This window comes from Archocentrus centrarchus, chromosome 22 (genome assembly GCF_007364275.1).
Source record: "Archocentrus centrarchus isolate MPI-CPG fArcCen1 chromosome 22, fArcCen1, whole genome shotgun sequence".
Lineage (NCBI taxonomy): Eukaryota > Metazoa > Chordata > Actinopteri > Cichliformes > Cichlidae > Archocentrus > Archocentrus centrarchus.
Genome location: NC_044367.1, coordinates 4,645,931 through 4,664,158, shown reverse-complemented (window position 1 = coordinate 4,664,158; position 18,228 = coordinate 4,645,931). Strand labels below are relative to the sequence as shown.

The 18,228-nt window shown below is 41.1% G+C and overlaps 1 protein-coding gene across 2 annotated transcripts in view; it reads left to right on the top strand.

Moving 5' to 3' along the window:
- The window catches only part of kcnh5b (potassium voltage-gated channel, subfamily H (eag-related), member 5b), a 170,249-nt gene extending 152,786 nt beyond the window's left edge, over positions 1-17,463 (top strand). Inside the window, exons 13-14 of one of the 2 annotated variants that reach the window (XM_030718684.1) lie at positions 15,441-15,646; positions 15,731-17,463. In XM_030718684.1, the coding sequence (XP_030574544.1) occupies positions 15,441-15,646; positions 15,731-16,535 (1,011 nt within the window). In that variant the 3' untranslated portion in view covers positions 16,536-17,463. Of the gene's footprint in view, positions 1-15,440 lie in introns of both variants that reach the window. The other variant, XM_030718683.1, reaches the window with a different exon arrangement.
- The last annotated feature ends 765 nt before the right edge of the window (positions 17,464-18,228 follow it).

Below are 18,228 nucleotides of genomic sequence, written 5' to 3'. Positions count from 1 at the left end.
AGGGCATTTTCCATCCTTCTTTTCCACTGAGCTGCTGTCACTGATGACAGACTACCTAATTCAGAGTGTGAATCTATTGCCACAAGGCGCCAACAGCAGCTGCAGCACCATTATAGTGCAATAGTAGTGACACAGCATGAGTCAAATGTAAGCACAAAATAGTGTTTTCCCTGGAAATTTTAAATAAAAGTATAACATAACACTTCAACCTGCATAATATTGTCACACAGTAAAACTGAAAAATATTCTCTGCTTGGGATGTTGTAGCTCGAGCTGAGCTTTTTAACCAGCTGCTTAAAGCCCTCCTTTACCACCATGTAACCGCATCAGTAATTTCCATCCATCCATTTGCTCTTCCTATCATATGGAGCACAACCGGCATGTGCTCCAGTGATGCTTGGTGGAGTCTTTTTGTCTGCTTTTGGGCCGCACATCACCAGCTGCTAGTGTCGCCTGCCTTCATAACCTGGCTGTATATGATGCTTCAGACAGGAAAGCAGACATCTTCCAATGTTCTCTTTCAGATTAACCTTTTTTTGCTAGATATAGTTGTTTACTGGTTCTAATAATAATAATAATAAAAACTTCTGTGATCTTGTGTTTACAGTAGTGCTGACCTTCAGTTATCTTCTCATGTTTTGGTTTTGTTGTTGAAAAGAGACTCGTGTATTGTTTCATACATTTCATTCAATAGTGTTTCAAAAGTGATGATTAGACAATACCATCACCTTTATTTCTTAATATAGCATGTTCATAACCCCTGGAGCATGGCAGATTGGAGAGGCACGTCCAAGCTGAAGACTTTAACCTCAGTAACTCATTTCATTTGATACGATGGGAACTGAAAAGACAGAAAGTAAACTAAATATAACTTTTTCACTTATTGATATTTTGTTCAGAAGCATGTAATAACTTGTAACTGAAAGAGGCTGCAGATATTACACACTTTATATCTATATACAGTACAGTATATCTCAACATTTTAAGACCATCTTCAAGAAAAAAAACTGCAATTTTTCTGGAGACTATTTCATAAAATAAATTTCGGTTTACTTGTTATTCATTTCTTAAAGTTGACACATTGGATTAACAAACCCAAGTGTGTGTAGAAGGAGTGACCATGTTTTTGTTCACTTAGTTCTTAAGTGGCAATTAAAGTTGAGTCCCAAATATTGAAAATATAATTAAAAGTAAACCTTGAGCCTTTCTGCATTTTCAGGTCTTTCAGTGTTTTTCTTTGGACATTGGCTGCTTTTTCACTCATTCACTCCAGTCCTTGTTTATGACCATTCAGAGGAATGTTTCTGTGGTTTGGTTTGTTAAGCTGCTTAACACTGACCTGTGAATCATTCAAGCATTGAAAAAGGCACCTAACCAGTGTTGTGCCTGCACATAACAGACAACAAAGAACCAATTTAAATAGTATCTTTAGGCACTTCGGCATATTTCACCATGGTGTATAGTGTTCTTAAAAATATTTAAGAAACTGAATAAGCGGAGGACAAAAAGACCTGACGCAGGACCTGAGAGCTGTATTTGGGCCTTTAGCCGATCCATCTACTGTTCACTGAAGCCTAATCAGAAATGGTCTCAGTGGAAGGGTGGCTGTCAGGAGGCCTTTCTTAAGGAAATGAAACAAGGAGAAAAGGCTGAGGTATACCAGATTACACAAGAACAGCACTGAAAGTCAGGGACAACAGGTCTTACCGAGTGATGAGTCCAAATTTGAAATCTTTGATTGAAAACAGGAAGAGCTCAGGAGAGAGGTCCAACAGTAAGTGTCTGCAGCCATCTGCAAAACACGGTGGAGGCTCTGTCATGGTTTGGAGCTGCATGTCAGCCAGTGGTGTTGGAGACCTTATCAAATTTGATGGACTCATGAATGTGGAACAGATCTGTAAGATTTGATCCACCCTGCTGTAACATCTGGAAAGCCTCTGATCAGCAGCAGCTTTGTTTTCCAGTAGGACAATGATCCCAAACACACTGACAATGCAGTAAACCCAAACCTGGATAGAAAAAAATGCAATGGCCTTCACAACATTGTTGAAGTAGTGTGGGATCATCCTGACAGAGAACAGAACAAAAGGCAGCCAACATCATAGGAAGCCTGGAGAGCTATTCCTGAAGACTAATTTCTAAAAATAAAATGATAAGAAGGCTTGCTATATATTACTTGAAGCTCATTAGAAATATACAAACTCTGTTTGTGCCTTATATTTTATATACCTTATATACCATTCTCCTAGAAAAACGAGGAAACGAGCCTCTTGTACTGTATAGGAATGCGACCTGTTACATAAACAAGTCATGCTCCTTTCTAATGGCCTCCTCTGTCACTTCTGCTGCAACATCCTCTCACCTCATTCACACGTAGCTGCTTCCTGGTGAACAATTACAGTGACGAATGAGCGACTGAGAGCGCCGCATGACCGTAGGCAGCTCTGCATAAACAAGAAGCCATCACTAGCTGAAAGAAGAGATTTTCTCTTTGGTGGTGCAGTGAAAGTGATGGAAGAGTGACATCAGTTAATAATAATATGTAGTCAGGGAGGGAAAAAGGCCCGAGGTAATCATGACCCATAATGCTTTGTAGCAAATTCCTTGCGGGCCACAGTTGATATTGAGTTTGGTAGATAAGGAGGTAAAAATCGTCCTGTTATTCCTCCTCCTGGTCATGTTCAGAATATCATGCACTGATTTTCCCTTTCACTGTCATCCCTCATTTCCTCGTGTATTTTTTTTGTTCATTTCCTTCTTTCTTTAAGATAATCTTTACCTTATGTAGCGTATATTTGCAAGATGTAAGCATCATAAGGAGAGAAAAGTACCTCAAATTAACAACCATAACCCATTTTGTTCATTTCAAATAAAAAGCAAGGAAGACTTCAAGTGTTTCTCAAACTGACATACCAAACTGGTTACTACAGAAAATGATCTGAACTGAAAACTATTACTAGAAGCTGAGCTTTGATGGTATGACATGCATATGTAACCAACTAGGAATTAGGGCATTTGACAGTTGTATGGCAAATTTCTTTACAGAACACATGTACAGCCTGATGTACACCAGGACAGTGCCATTTCAGCAGTATTTCTATTTACATGTCTTTTGGAATTCACTGTGGATCTACAAAAGTTAAAAAAAACCTTCAGATGAAAAAAAAAAGTATATATAGTATATCCTTTATGAATCAAACAACTTATTGAGATTTAGAAATCCTTTTAGCCTTTAATACATTGTCACTCCTGTGGAGTAATGTTGGCCTCACCTCACGTGGAGTAGCCGTGCATTTTTAAATAAAAATCTAATAATAAAATTAGATTTTTATTAAAAAATAAAATGTTAATAAAAATAATATAAAATAATATACAATAAAATTTTAATAAAAATCTAACAACAAAAATCTGCGATTTTCACATTCCACAGAGTGATCCAGTAGCAGCTGTGGCCCCTCGGGTCTCCTGTTTGACACACCTGATCTGGAGTATATAATAAGTCTTCCAACTGAATGATCATATTGGTTGAGCCACACGATTACTTTCAAAGGACCCATCAATCTGTTTCTGAAGCAACATATAGGCCGCCAGAAAGTCCACATTATGATCTACATGCGATAGTCGAAAGTTGTGGTTAGGAGTTCAAATCAAGTCTTGGAGTATTTTTAAGTTTTGATTTCACAAACTGGTTATTTAGCTCGTGTTCAGAGAGGATGATGGTTTGTGGAACCTTTCAAACATTAAACACAAGTTAGAAAGCTTGATTTGGAGCGAGAGTTCTGACTTCCACCTCATCAAAAGGTGACGACACCAGCAGTTGTAACAGTTGCGGTAACATCTTGAACAAACTGCCTGTGGCTTCAGTATTCTTAAGCTTCTTCTAGATGAAATCAGACAACCATTACCTGCAGAATTAATAAAAAAAATTTTAAAAAGCTAAAGCAAAAATGACATGATTTGTTATCTTAAATTGAACTAGTTTCAAATTAGACAACAAACTAACTAGCTCACTTAATAGAAGTGATTAACTGCATTTGGTAGATGATTTAATATTTATTTTTAGGCAATTTCACAATTTTCTTATTTCATAAATATGCTGTTATGCTGGTTATTCATATATTTAGGAGTTGGAAAAATAATCTCAGCATTAGTGGAGCTGCAAACCTTTTTCTTCGGATTATTTAAGGTCCTGCCTGCCCACAAACTAGCAAACTCCGTTTGTTGCTGAGGATCGAGAACAGCTGCTAAATGGACCTCGCAGAGAAATCAAGGTTCACAGTGAATTTTGAAACCCGTTTACCTCTCCTCCTCCTCCTCCTCCTCCTCAGCATCTTTAAAAGCTTCAGCGATGTTTTTATAGGCAAGCAAGCCTTTTAAACATAAGGTGTACAATGACTGCCTCTAGAAATGCATGATGGCTTTTTGTTTGAAGCCTCGTCCTTAGCATAAGTACAACAGTATTAGTCAGCATTTCGTTTGCCATTGTTAGCATTAAAAATATTGACACGAATCTCCTCACCTTTCTCCAAAGACAATAGGCATATTTTTGAAGTATCTAGCAGTAAAATTGATCTCTCTCCAAGCTTAATCACACTGCATTGAAGGCTTGTAACAAAATCCATATATACGTGATTACACATTCATCCAGTGTTTTTGCTTTTGCAAGTGGTCCCCCCCCCTTCCCTCTATACATATAGTATATCTTTACTCAGCATAATTAACTGTACAGTGTTATTTTTCACTCCCTGGCCCATCTTTATCCTTTCTTTCAGGTTCAGCTGTTTTTACTTATTTCTCTTTTTATTGTTTCATGTTGTTCTTCTGCGCCTGTTAGTATTTCGGGTCCTGTTTTCTCTTTCTTTGGGCCAGTCGTCTCTTTGCTTCTCAGCTTTAATTTATCTCCTCTGACCATTTTTTTTTTTTGTATCCCATTCTCTCTATTTTTTCACTCTCCTGTTTTCCTTTCCTCATCTTTTCTCTCCGTTTCTCTCTTTTTTTTTTTAGCCATGTCTCTTTTGTCTCTCCTCTTGTTCTCCTTTTATATTTAGAGCAGCTGTGCTGTCGGAGCAAATTACACAAAGTGGTCTTATAAAAGACAAAAAAGTGACATGCGTAAGATCGGAGTGTTTTAATCTGTTCATATGCACAGCACTAAATATTATACACACATCACACACTGACTGTATTTAACATTATGCAATATTTCCTCTTCTCTTCACATTTTCTCCTCAGTGTGCAATGTCTTCTATTTCATTCTTCCCCTCCAGTCAGAATATCATGACCTGAGCAAAATGGGGATATTACTCAGCCCAAACCAGCATCTCTCTGTGAAAGCCTAAATAAACCCTGACACTCTCCTTCTGCTCGGCTCTGCTTTTGAATATTTAAATGTCTGACGTACATTTGGGCAGCTCGTAAACATAATGTTGCATTTGTCGCTCTGTCTCTGCGCTCCCTTTACGAAGAGTTACAGTATGAAATACAGTTTCTATTTAAACTATCTTTAAAACTTTGAAGTCGCAAATAGATTTTTGGTGCCACGATGCTTAGAGCACCTTTGCACACACAGCAGACAACACAAGCATATGCATGCTCCCAAGTGTGAGTCTTATTTTTTATTTTAACTACATGGTTTCAGTCAGTATTCTTCTTACATATGAGAATACATTTCTCATTAACACCAAGAACACTGCACATGTCAAAATGCCACTGCTCGTTTTTCCCTAATTTAAACTGCAGTCATTAAACATGCATATCTATATTCAGCCTTGCGGGTAAATCGAGTTTATGTGTTTTACATCACTGTCAAAAGCCCTATAGTTAAAAGAAGCTAAATGTGCAGAGGTGGTGCCTTCTGCATTAATTCATATTTAGCAGTGTGGATTTTTCCTAGGAGCTCTCCACTCTTTGATGTGCACACGTGGAAAGCTGGAGGCATGGAGAGCAGCAGCAAGATCTTGGCGCAGCAGAATGCAGGCGTAAACAGCAGATATGACATTGATTAAGTCAAATGCAGCATGAATGGAGGAGCTGGGGTGGACGTGAGGTGCAAAATGGCAGCTGCACATCAACTTTGGGAAAGCTGAAGAGAGAGAAACTGCACGTTTCAGTCGCTTTCAGGCCATATACAGCAACCCTGCAGTAACAGTACTGCAGGGTTGCTGTATGAGAGTCCCTGTAACAAGCTCAGCAATATTTTACATATGAAGAGTCACTTCCCTTACACTGCTGCCAGGATGAAAGCATACAAAAGTACAAAATGTGCATTTTTGATCTGTCTTCATCCATAATTATTTTTGGAGCGGATTCAGCTGCCTTTAACGGCCAGTGTGGAAATCAGCTTCTTTTTGTGCGATCCAACACAAACTGCAAGTCCAAGGATATCTCTTCAGTTGTTAAGTATAGGATTGAAACCTCACACCTTCAACCAAACCTTCATATACAAGGGTGTTCACCATCTAAACCGCATCTTGCTTCCCAGCCTCCCTCATCCTTCTGCCCGAGCTCAGTTAGTTAATGTGAAATAATGTGTGATTTATGCAAGAATTCAACTTTACTTCACCCCGAAGTTGCACCGTTTGCCGAGGGACAGATATGGTTGACTCTTACTGATTAGATAGATAGATAGATAGATAGATAGATAGATAGATAGATAGATAGATAGATAATATCTAAACTAATTTCATCCAAGGTAATGACCCTGAAAAAGATAAGCGGAAGTGGATGGATGGATGGATGGATGGATGGATGGATGGATGATCTTACCACTGAGTAGATACTTAAGAAAATTGTGCGTTGACATGAATGTGATCGTGTGGGTGTGCAGATGCTAAAATATCCATGTACACACAAAAGAGACAACTCCAAGTTGATCTGTGTGGCCTTCAGTTGTTTTGCTTGTTCCAAATCTGCTTGTATCCAGGATGCAAATTTGTTGACCATGACTCCACTTGTGTTAATGAAAGTCACAGAAAGAGCATTTTCAATGCAGGAAGAGCACAGTGCCTTCTTTACTAATGATTATGAGCCAATATTAGATCGCTTCCACCTCTCCAGAAATGTTTCACTAGATCTATGTGTCCATTTGGCTCCTGATGTAAAGAGAGGGACACGCTGATGATAATCATAATAATCAGTCACAGTCCTCTTGCCTCTGCACTTTGTACACGTTAATTTAACATTCATAAACACTGTAGTAGGTTTTATTAAATGTAAACTTAACATGTTTTTAACTGTTATTGCTTTTTTTTAAGTGTGCTTCATGCAAACTAATGCATGAATGTGTAGGTATTATTACAATGTTTTACATGAAATGTTACATGAAATGTAATTATGGAAGCACCCACTTATTTTCCATTTCTTTCAAACAAATGGTCTGAAAAAGTTCACCAACCTGGCCATGGTTAGCAAGAGGGTTCAAGAGAATAGACAGTTCTCCCCCATATTCTGCAGTGTCATGATGCAGGAATAAAATCTATAGTTAAGGTTATTAAGAGTGTAAACTGGGGCTAAAAAGATGCTATGATTCCAGTTCTGACAGATGAGAGCAGCTGTTTTTCATAGCGGCACCTTTCTGTGTCAAAGCCAAACTGAACACATATGTAATGTATTCGTTTGATTTGGAATCATTCTGGTGTGTGTTTGACTACAAGCTTTTACAGTAACAGCATGATTGCTCTGTTTTTTTTTTTGTTTGTTTTTTTTCTGTTCAGCATAAAGCAAACATTTTTTTATTTTGAAAGTACATACTGTTATTTGTTAGAACTAGTTGTACAAATTGTACAACTACAAATAGTCTGTGTAGAGCCACACAGTCCCTGCCTAAACTATAGATTAACACTAAAACATGGCAAAATGATCAGATACTGTAAAGAGCTCACTGTGTCCACTGTGAGTGGCCTGTGACACCAGCTGTCAGCCATGTACAAAGCAGTCTTGAGATCCCTTCCCAGGCGCCTCAGCCCCCGCTCACACTTTACTTCAGGTCACATGACAGGGTAGGGCATTAAACCCCTGGTGTTAATGCTCCATGCCTTTGCTCATGTGATGATGCACATGATTTTTTTTCAAGCAAAGTTCTATCACCCAACTGATTTATTTAGGTAATTTAATTACGACACTAATTACTCAGAAATAAAAAAATAAATGCAAGCAAAAAACAAACTTTTCATTGCAGACTCGCAAAGTCCCCTTCCCCCCACCGGGGCCCACGATAATCAGTCCTGCATTAATCCCCTGCTACGCCCCGATATGCCACACTCTCAGAAAGACATTCTGATTCTGATCTCTGTGCCAGTGCAAAACAATATTATAGGCACACTAAAAGCAGACATTAAATTGGACTGCATTAAACAGCAGCTAACAGACTGACCACTGGAGGTTTTAGGAAGATACGTTCCACCGTATTAAACTACTTTTCTTCAGCTGCTAATTGTAAATTCATGAAAATGTAATGCCGGATACAAGTCACATGCAAATCATTGTTTGTGTTTTTGGGGGACAGATAGGGAGAAGGTGGGGGTATTACTGTTACTCTTTGTTTGTACCTCAGATTTATTGACATCAGTTTCAATAACTGACACTGACACTTCAATTGTTCCTCCTTACTAATCCCAACAACTTTTGGACTGAATTTGGATGATTTTGTTTGGTAGCTTAAGATGATCAGACCAGTAACTTGACATATATACAGTAGAGCGATGCTTGTGGTAGCTTATGTCTGCTCCTGAATTCTTCCACCACAGCAGAGCCAAAATAGGGGCCATTTTGTCAGCACCTTATGTTTGACTTCTAGCAGAGTAATGTAATAACTTCCAATGCAAATCTGACAAACCCCGGTGGGAAGATGGACTGCGTCCAAAGGAAGAGCCTATTAAAATTTGCAGATCCAGATCACTTTTGTTCAAATTGCAAGATGGGTTTGGTCTGACGGACTGCCTGAGTGCTCTTCTAGTTTTTCATTCTATGAATCCTCAAATCTGCATATGAAGCTCTCTGGAGAACACAGCAGTGGTCCCAGAGAAGTGTGGGTGGACTATGAAAGGACCACACTGACTTAATGGACATCAGCTCTTAGATAATTGCCACCAAAGTGATTATCCTGTGGAAAGGTGGTAACATCAGACTATTTCACTGTGCAATTTTAGTCAGCCCACTGACCTTTTGTCTGCTGAAACATTAGCTGACCAGTCAATTAGTCAATAAGGAGAAAATGGACTCGAGTATGTTTGCAGGGCTCATACTTGTGACCTTCTGGGACAGTCTGACACACACACACACACACACACACAAGTGTGTTTTGCTATCTTTGTGGGGAATTTCCATTGACTTCCATTCATTTCTACAGCCTAAACCTTACCTTTACCCTTTTCCTAACCCTAACCATCACATACCTAACCCTAACCCTAACCTAAACTCAATTCATACCTTAGCCCTTACTCTGACCCCTGACCCAAAAACAGGGTTTCCCCTTGTGGGGACAAGGTTCCAGTCCCCACAAGGAGCAATTGGTCCCCACAACGTAGTATATGTCAGGAAAATTGTCCCCACAAGGTATTATAAACATACGCACACACACACACACACACACACACACACACACACACACACACAAATATATATTTTCTCAAAAACACCTTTTTAAAGAAGCACAATAGTTTTGTGAGCAAAAGCAAAAGGATGCAGCTGTAAACCGACAGGCAGGAAGCAGCTGTACTCTGGCTGTGCTGAGCTACTTCCACAAATTCAATTAAGGTGTATTTTGAAATGCAGAAGAAATTAAGAATTGAAACTGTCCTTCCGCTGATTGTGTTGTTCACACACAGTCTGCCCTTTGTGCCGCTTTTGTTGTATTATCTTCTAAAAAATACATTTCTTGAAGGACAGAATGCAGAGCCTAGCCAAGTTACAAATAAACAGGAGGTGGGATTTTATATAAGACCTGAAAGAAAATCAGCATAAAATAAGTACAATGCACCAGAGACATTGTGCATTAAATTATTGATCGGTGAACTGAAGCTTGTGTACAGGCTGCTAAAAAGAACAGAAATAGGACTTCTGCAATTGACTAATTACTTTAATAGCCATGAAAAGAAACCTGTTGTTAGCAACCTCATAGCAGCTTCCATGTCAGCTGAAGTTTATATATGAGAAGAAAGTATTTCACATTAGCACAACTTTTGTCTTAATGAGGTGGGAAAACTGTCTGCTCTGGCTTTTTGTTTGACCACGCTGGGCACTGTATCTAAGCTGTAGCACAGATGCAACTTAAAGGCAACTAATTTACTTTCTTGTGTACTATGTGGCCGTCTCCCTTTGCATTTACAAATGAACCACAAAGGAGAGAGATTAGGTTGAGAGATTGAAAAGATGAAGAAGAAGTGCCCGTGGAAAAGAATCATTAATTGAAATACACTGCTGGTGAAGGGAGCTGCCTTTTAAAAAGCTTGCGAGAGAGCTGCTCGCCAAAGGAGGAAATCAAATCCAAGTCCTTTCACTGCTAAACACGAATAAACATTTTGATTAACATGAAGTTCATAACTGCTAATTTCAGAATCTATTCAAACATCGAGCTAAAACGTTTTATGCAATCAAAGGTCTTACATATACAGTAAATGATATAATAGAATTCATCACTTTAGCCTTAATGTCATCTCAAACTTTTCCTGCAGTACATCCAAAGCCACAAACCAATCTGTCAAGATTTTGGGATGCTGCACAGCAGATCTCAGACTCCACCTTTTTATATTCTTTGTAGTAATCATGCTGGAACGCCTGGGTTCACAGTAATCCCTGCATTAATTTGACAGCTGTTCAGCCCAGCGGTTCACAAGAAGCCATTTATCTGTCTTCCTTTTTCTTATGACTTCTTACTTCTGACTGACACTGAGAGGGAGCCATCCAGCAGCCTTCCTCATAACTCCTAGTTATTCTGTACGCGTGTCATGGAGGACAGCCACTTCAGACTCCAAATGAGGCTTCGTGTGTGAGTGCTGGCTGTCAAGGAGACAGAAGGCCTGAATAACTGGGTCAGCAGAAATGAGGCTGTAAGGTGAGAAATGAGTCAGGTCCCTCTGGTGTACGCAGCCATAGCCGTCATCTTGAGGTGCATTGAGCTGCCCACTGTTACTATAATCCCAACTAAGTTTGTTTCTTTTAAAAATCCAACAAGCAAAGTGTTTATACTGATGGAGCTGAATAAATGATTAAGAGGGAATTTTAGGGCCATTCTAGGTTAAAAAAGAAAACCATGTGGCCAGTTTAGGGGGGGTAATATCCTGCAAAAAACCTTGAAAACTTCAAGATTCAAGTTTAAAATGCTTCCAGGGAACCACAGAGTTTTGCTTTGAGAGGCTGGGATCAACCTCACAGAGAGCACCAGTAAACATGCGCTGTTAGTGAGGACGTGCAACAATCTCTCGAATGTCTCTTCAAAGTCATTGTGCTTCTGACAGTATGGGCATTAATGACTAAAACTACAAGTGCTTTCTTATTGCACCAAAGTAGAATTAATGAGGTCATCCACTCCATCCGTGATACTGGCAAGCATCATTGTCGCGATGAAACCTTTCATCCCTTTCCTACTTCCCTCACTGTATCTTTTTAAGCTAAACTGCCCTACCTTAATACACCTTTGTTATGCTCCCCAGGAAGTCTGGGAGTGTGGGGAGATAACAGTGAAAGTGTCTGGGTTGAACAGGAAGGCAGAGTTTTTATTAATGAAACAGACAAGGTGCTATCATCGCTTTTAAGAAAAGAAATACAACAAAACCTAGCAGTTGGTCAAAACATAAGTAAGTCAAAAAGTTAACAAAAACACACTCCGCCACAAACACACAGCTCAAATGCTGTCAAGAACATGGCACTCTGGCCCTGGAGCATTCTTCTCCCTGACCTTAACTACTCTCTTTCCTAATCACTGAGTGAAATCACAGGGCAGCAGCTAAAGGAGAAATTATGGTTATTGGCAGTCAGTTGGCAGCTACAGACTGCCTGCCTACCTGCAGAGAGCGTCTGTTGTCAGATGGAGGCAGTGTCAAAAATATGTGGTACAACCGGTCTGTGGGCCACTCTTGCTTGTGCTGTTGTTGGTCCATCAGCCGCAGAGAAGAGCAAAGAGCTGAAGTGAAACAAGTTTCAGCTGCAGCCGCCGTCTTCACCTTTCATGCTGTAGTTTTTGATCGTTTTTTATTTTATTTTTTCACGCTTCTCCCATTCCCATGAACTCTGCTGTCGCTCCCTTCCCTGTTCCCACCCACTTGTCAACCAATCAGCATTCAGCGTACCTCATGGGCACACATTTGCATTGGTTGTAACCCCTCTCCGTAGGCCAATACATATACAAACTGGCACAACTGTGGTACCATAAATTACGCACAAGGCAGGAAAGCGAGCAAGACACACCCGCATAGTGAAAACCACAGTAGGCACCTTCATAAATTACTATACAGTATGTCTTCAGCATCCCAAACATTGTTTTCAGCAGCATGGCTGCTAGCCAAATCTTTGGTTATTGCACCTATTGTTTAAACACACTGCCTCCACAAATAATGTTGGCACTAAACAAAACCCACCGTTCTCCACTTATAGATGTGTATATTCTTATGTGAAAATAGAACTGCATTTTACATCTAACAGCTCTAAATAGATAATATTTGTGAGGTGCAGGTTCACAACGTGGCATTTCAGTTTTTAAAGTTAGTCGCATGGTTTCAGCTTAGATTCGAATTTTTTCATTGAGCTGAAACATGTTTAACTCAACTGCTTCAGATCCATATCAAAGCAAAAGTAGTTTTCTTTTAGCAACAGGGACAAAAAAAGTACTTAAATCTAATGTTTCTGTATCTCGGCACTTTGTATTTATGACCAACTGGAACAAGCCCAAAGTCACAGAACACAGGCGTGCCAGATCTGACTGGGCCTTCTTTGTGGCTCTGATTTTGTACAATTGAGAGAGATTATTTAGTATTGCTGCACCTTCTCACAGTTTGTTCTAAAATGGAGTTTTTATTTGAGGTAAGAGGCCCAAACCAGCAAGTGAAAGGCAAGGCCTTTGCACAAACTGCTAAAATATTATATTTGTCGTGTATTTTTCTCCTAGAAACCTGTAATGTTGAAAAGATTCAATACTGAATGTTCAGTAGTTATTGAGTTGGTGTGATTTATATACTGGCAGTAACTAAGGATATGTTTGGGGTCTGTTTTTTTGGTTTCAGGTATAATCAGCCAGCCACAAACCTAAACACAGGTTCAGGTCAGGTGTTGCCTTGAGGTGAAAATTTTTAAGGGAGATGAGCCCACTGTGGTATTGGAAAAAGATAATGAGTCCAGGAATAACCTGTAAGGTTAGATAGGAAATTGCTGGTGAAGCTGATTCTGGTGTGAATCGGTTTGCAGCATCATACTTCTTTATGGAAGATCTCAGGGTCAACAAGTCAGCAACAAGAGTGTGCAAAGATTAAATATTAGTGACAAAATGGAACAGACACCCAGATCACTTTAGTAAAAAAATGAATAAAGTGAACAGCCTGGTGATGTACAGTACTTTCCAAAACTGAGTTCCTGTGAGATTGTTTTGATTCACAAGAGTTCAATGATTCAGCCATCGTGAAAAATTCCCTGGCATAATGGAACAGCTATTGCTGCAACAGAATAAACTGTGGTTCAGGCAGTGTCACTACGATCAAAAGAGGAGTGTGATTTCCATCTGCCCCCCCCTACCCAGAGCAGCAGCACCACCCCAGCGCTGAACAGAGCTGGCCTGACAAACAAAAGATATGATTAAGTCCGAAGCAAAAGGAGGTTCTGGAATGGCTTTGGATTGCAAGCTTAAAAAGCCCGCCCTGTATGAGATTTGCCAGTTGGGTGCCTGATGTGGGAGGGTACTCAGATCAGCTGATCTCTGGATACTGGCTGATTTTTAACCTGATCTGCCTGAACTAATGTTCTACTTGATTTAATGAAGAACAAGTAAGTGAGGCTTTAATAGAGATGATTTTGTCAGCATACACACTACATTTGCTCAGTAGTGTGTATGATGCTCAAGTGCCATAAAGTTGCATTACCGGTCAGCGTGCCCTAGCAACTGTTGGCACACTGAAGAAGCTCTGCCAGGGTTACTCCTGTGGCCGCCATTTTCAGCCTGTAACAGGACTGAACAGGCAGAAGCGTCAGTGATCATCATCTGCATAAACAAAAGTCAAAAATATATTTGTTCCATCTTCTGGGGGCGTCAGTTTGGGCTGCAATGAAAGAAACCTCTGCTTTACTCGACAGTTATCTGACATTAATTCCTTTCAGCACTTTCACTTCTGCTGACATTTAATCTCGTTTCAGCGGTCTAATTTCAGCTGACACTTTGTCTCCGTTCAGCCCTTTCACTATACCAGATGAAGCACTTTAATCACACTGTTTAGATGCGCTTTGTATAACATCTGTAACCCATGTCATGATAATAAGAAGGAACATTTACTGCTTTAGTTGATGCAACGTGATGAAGGCTCATCATTTTTGATCTGATCACATCAGTGTCATCAGCTCAGGTGTGACAGTCTTCTCCTGATTTGTATTCGGAAGCAGTGGACACATTGTTTTTGTCAGAAGGCGGCAAGCAAGAGATCAGAACCCACCAGCGATAACTTCTCATTTACTTTTCATCAAATCACATTTTACTTGCCAAAATTCATTTGATTAAAAATGCTAATCTTTCAGCTTATGCCTCCAGGTAGACGTGGAGATTTGAAATGTTAGACAAGGCATTCACTCCCCCGCCATGTGCCACAGAGCAGGCTGTGCTTGGGTTGGCTCAGGCAGCTCTCAGCAGCAGGTTGGATGAGCAGGAAGTATGGATGGATGAAAGGAAGGAGTTTAGAAGGTGTGCTAGATGGGGTTGGCTGAGTCACTAACGGCTGGGCAGCGAAGTGAGCGACTTCCCTCGCTTCCATCTTTAACTCAAACATCGACTTAGCCTCCCATCCATTGGGAGCACCATCATTTTAACCAAGAATAATACTTAAATAGCCAGTTGGATGGCTGGCTGGCTGCCTGGCAGGGATTTCTGTCATTCCCAATGTAATTAGAGTGTAAGAGGAGCCAGAAGAGAGCCTGGCGCCAGGCTGAATAAAACAGGGGGAGGTGTAGGAGCACTGATGGTTAATTTAACACAAATCTCCAGAAGTCAGCTACACTTTGCAGTACCTGAGTGCACTGCAGAAAGAATGTATACGTGAATGTTCTCAAGTGAAAATGTTAAAACTGACTGACAAATTTCCTTTTTAAAAAGTCTGTTTTGTTGTTGTTATAGAAAAATTCTGTTATCTCTGATGGTGAACATGCAATGCTCAGAGGGGACAGAGACAGAATTACTATTCAAAGCATTTATGTGAAATGATAAGTGTTCTGATAAGCAACCTGTTGCTCATTTCTGTGTATTTTCCCTGCAGATAATTTTCCGCAAGATCAGTGAGGTGAAGAAAGAGGAGGAGGAGAGACAGCGAGCAAAGAACGAGGTGCAGCTCACCATCCCGCAGGATCATCCCGTCCGGAAGCTTTTTCAGAAGTTCAAGCAGCAGAAGGAGCTCCGCAACCAAGGAGCAGCAGCTGCCTCACAACTGGACCTGGAGAAGAACCAGCTGCAGGTGGAGCACCACCAGCACCTGCATCCCCACACCCTGCAGCTGGGCCACTCCAGTCTGCAGCACTCCCTGCCGCTCAGCCTACAACGGCCCCTCACCTCCATGCAGAACGGGGCTCCGCCTAGCAGCAGTGTTCTGACTGTGTCGCAGGTCACACCCATGCAGAGCTCGCTGGCTTACAGCCAATCCAGTGAGCCGCCTGCAAAGCAGAACAACTGTGACATCATGGAGCTGCAGCCCAGTTCTGCTGGAGGGGAAGGTGAGCAAACTGTCAGGCTCAAAGTCAGCACCAGCCCTGCGCTGGCAAAGCCAGCCGCCAAGGCAAGTGGCTGGATGCGCCTGAAAAACAACATGGCTCCAGTGGAGACGAGAAAGGAGGGTCTTAATAACAATGTAAAGGCTGTTTCTGTGGAGATGCTCTCTCAGGATGGTAAAGGTCGGGAAGCAGGAGGGAGCAGGGATGTAGAGGAAGGTGGGGTCTCCAGCAGCAACCCCCTTCGCAAGACAGACTCCTGTGACAGTGGAATCACTAAGAGCGAGCTGCGTATCGACCGAGCAGGGGAGCCGCGGACCCCAGCGGCAGTTACCCCCCTCCTCCACAGCCCTCTTCCTGGAGGAGTGGGGTCCCCTAACTCTTTCTGCCCCATACCGGAGCAGGCCTTGCAGGCTGCACTTCATGAGACCCGGATGGAGCTCCGGGGGGATATCCAGACTCTGGGAGGCCGTCTGGGCACCCTGGAGAGTCAGGTAGCTGAAATTATCAAACTGCTGTCGGACAAGAGACGGCCGTCCACGGGGGCGCCGTCTGCCTCCACCACACCCAAAACCAAAATACAACGGCAAGACATTTTCACCGTCTCCAGGCCTGTTTCTCCAGACTCAGAGAAGGACGATGGGCTCTGAAGAGAGCTGAACCAGTGGTGTAGGGTTTGCACTGGACTAACAGAGATTATATTAAGATTAGGTCTGTCAAGTCAAGGTTTCTCTCATTTTTGGCCATCCAAAAGTCCTCTTACACCGCTGGTCTCAATTCCCAGTTTAAAAAGCAAACAAAAAAAAATGGCTTCTTGTTTGCACACTGATTTTTGACTGATGTGAGGGTCTACACTCTTCACTGACCTGGACTCTTTTTTTGTTGTTTGTTTTTGATTGTACATACCTCTCTATGCATGTCCAGCTGGATTCTGGCCTGCCAAAGAAACAACTAAACATACTTATTGCCTGTATATTATGCAGTTGACTGCATGCAAATCAGATTCATAGAGACATTTTATTGAGCTACACTGTACATATAAATATTTTTCATTGATGATTTACTATGTGGACATTCAGGGTTTGCATACTAGTAGCACTATAAACATTGAATAACTCAAAGGGTTTACTGGCAGATGGATTGTGCATGGATTATTTATGAATGGAGAAGTCAAAGGGGATGGAGGTTTTGGTTCATTTCTTTTGCCTGTGAGATGAAATAGATGCTTGACTCTGCTCTCACGTCACCCTTGATGAACAAGGATGTTCAGATGTGAGGCTCAGCATCTGTTAAACAGGGAGGGAAATTTCTGGTAGTTTTTTTTTATATTAATAATTGATTTTGCTTCTTACAATAACTTCTATTTTTTGATTACAGAAATGTCCTCGGCCTCAGTTTGATGTCTGGTAAACCCTTAAATGCTTGTTTCGTTTGAGCCCTCCTTGTGTCTATGCATCGCTCGGGTACGCTGCCAGAATTATGGTACCTTTGTAATTGCGTTGATGAATGAAGGTTGTTTTTTTGTTTGTTTGTTTCATTCCTCTGCATGAATCAGGGATGGCAGAATGCACTTTTGGGTAAAGTTGGGGTGACAAGAAGGCTTTGGGGAAATAACACAGTTCACGCAAAAGTCCACTCAGCACAGTGACATGTAATCCCACAGCCCCAGTGCCACACACGGCAGTCTTAACCAGCTAGCGTCTCTTTGAAGCACGCTCTGAATTCCATTAAACAGCAGCAGCTTCGCCTCAAAGCTGGCAAGTAATAAAAATGGAATACTGTACTTTTTATGATATCAGTTTTTAAAATCTGCATGCAAAGGAGCAGTTTTACAAATACATGTGTGAGACGTGACACATTCGCTTCGTGCATAAACATGCGGTGTGAAGGTGTCTCGTGGCGTGAACCCTGAAGGCCCACAAAGACCTTTTCTTCACAGAAGTCAGATCAGTTCGTTTGTCAAGGTCTTTTCAGGTCTTTTAAGATTTGGATGTTGTCTCTCCTCCCTCTGAACACACACACACACACACACACACATACACACACACAGGATCATATAGGAACACAAACGCTCAGTAGCCATTTTGAAGGTTTTGTTTGGATATAAACAGAGAGCTATAATTTCTGCTCTATTATATCATCTACAGTGTGGGCATGAGTTGGCATTTGCATGAGGATAGGTGGGGGCTTCACCTGCCAGATGTGAATAAGAAGCTCGTGCAGCCCTCTTTCTGTGGTGGCCATATTGAAGGAACAGTTGAATGATTTCTTTTTTTTAGGTCACATAGGGAACAGTAGTAAATATGCCAAAAAGTAAACAATTAGAGTCCAACTGAGGATTCT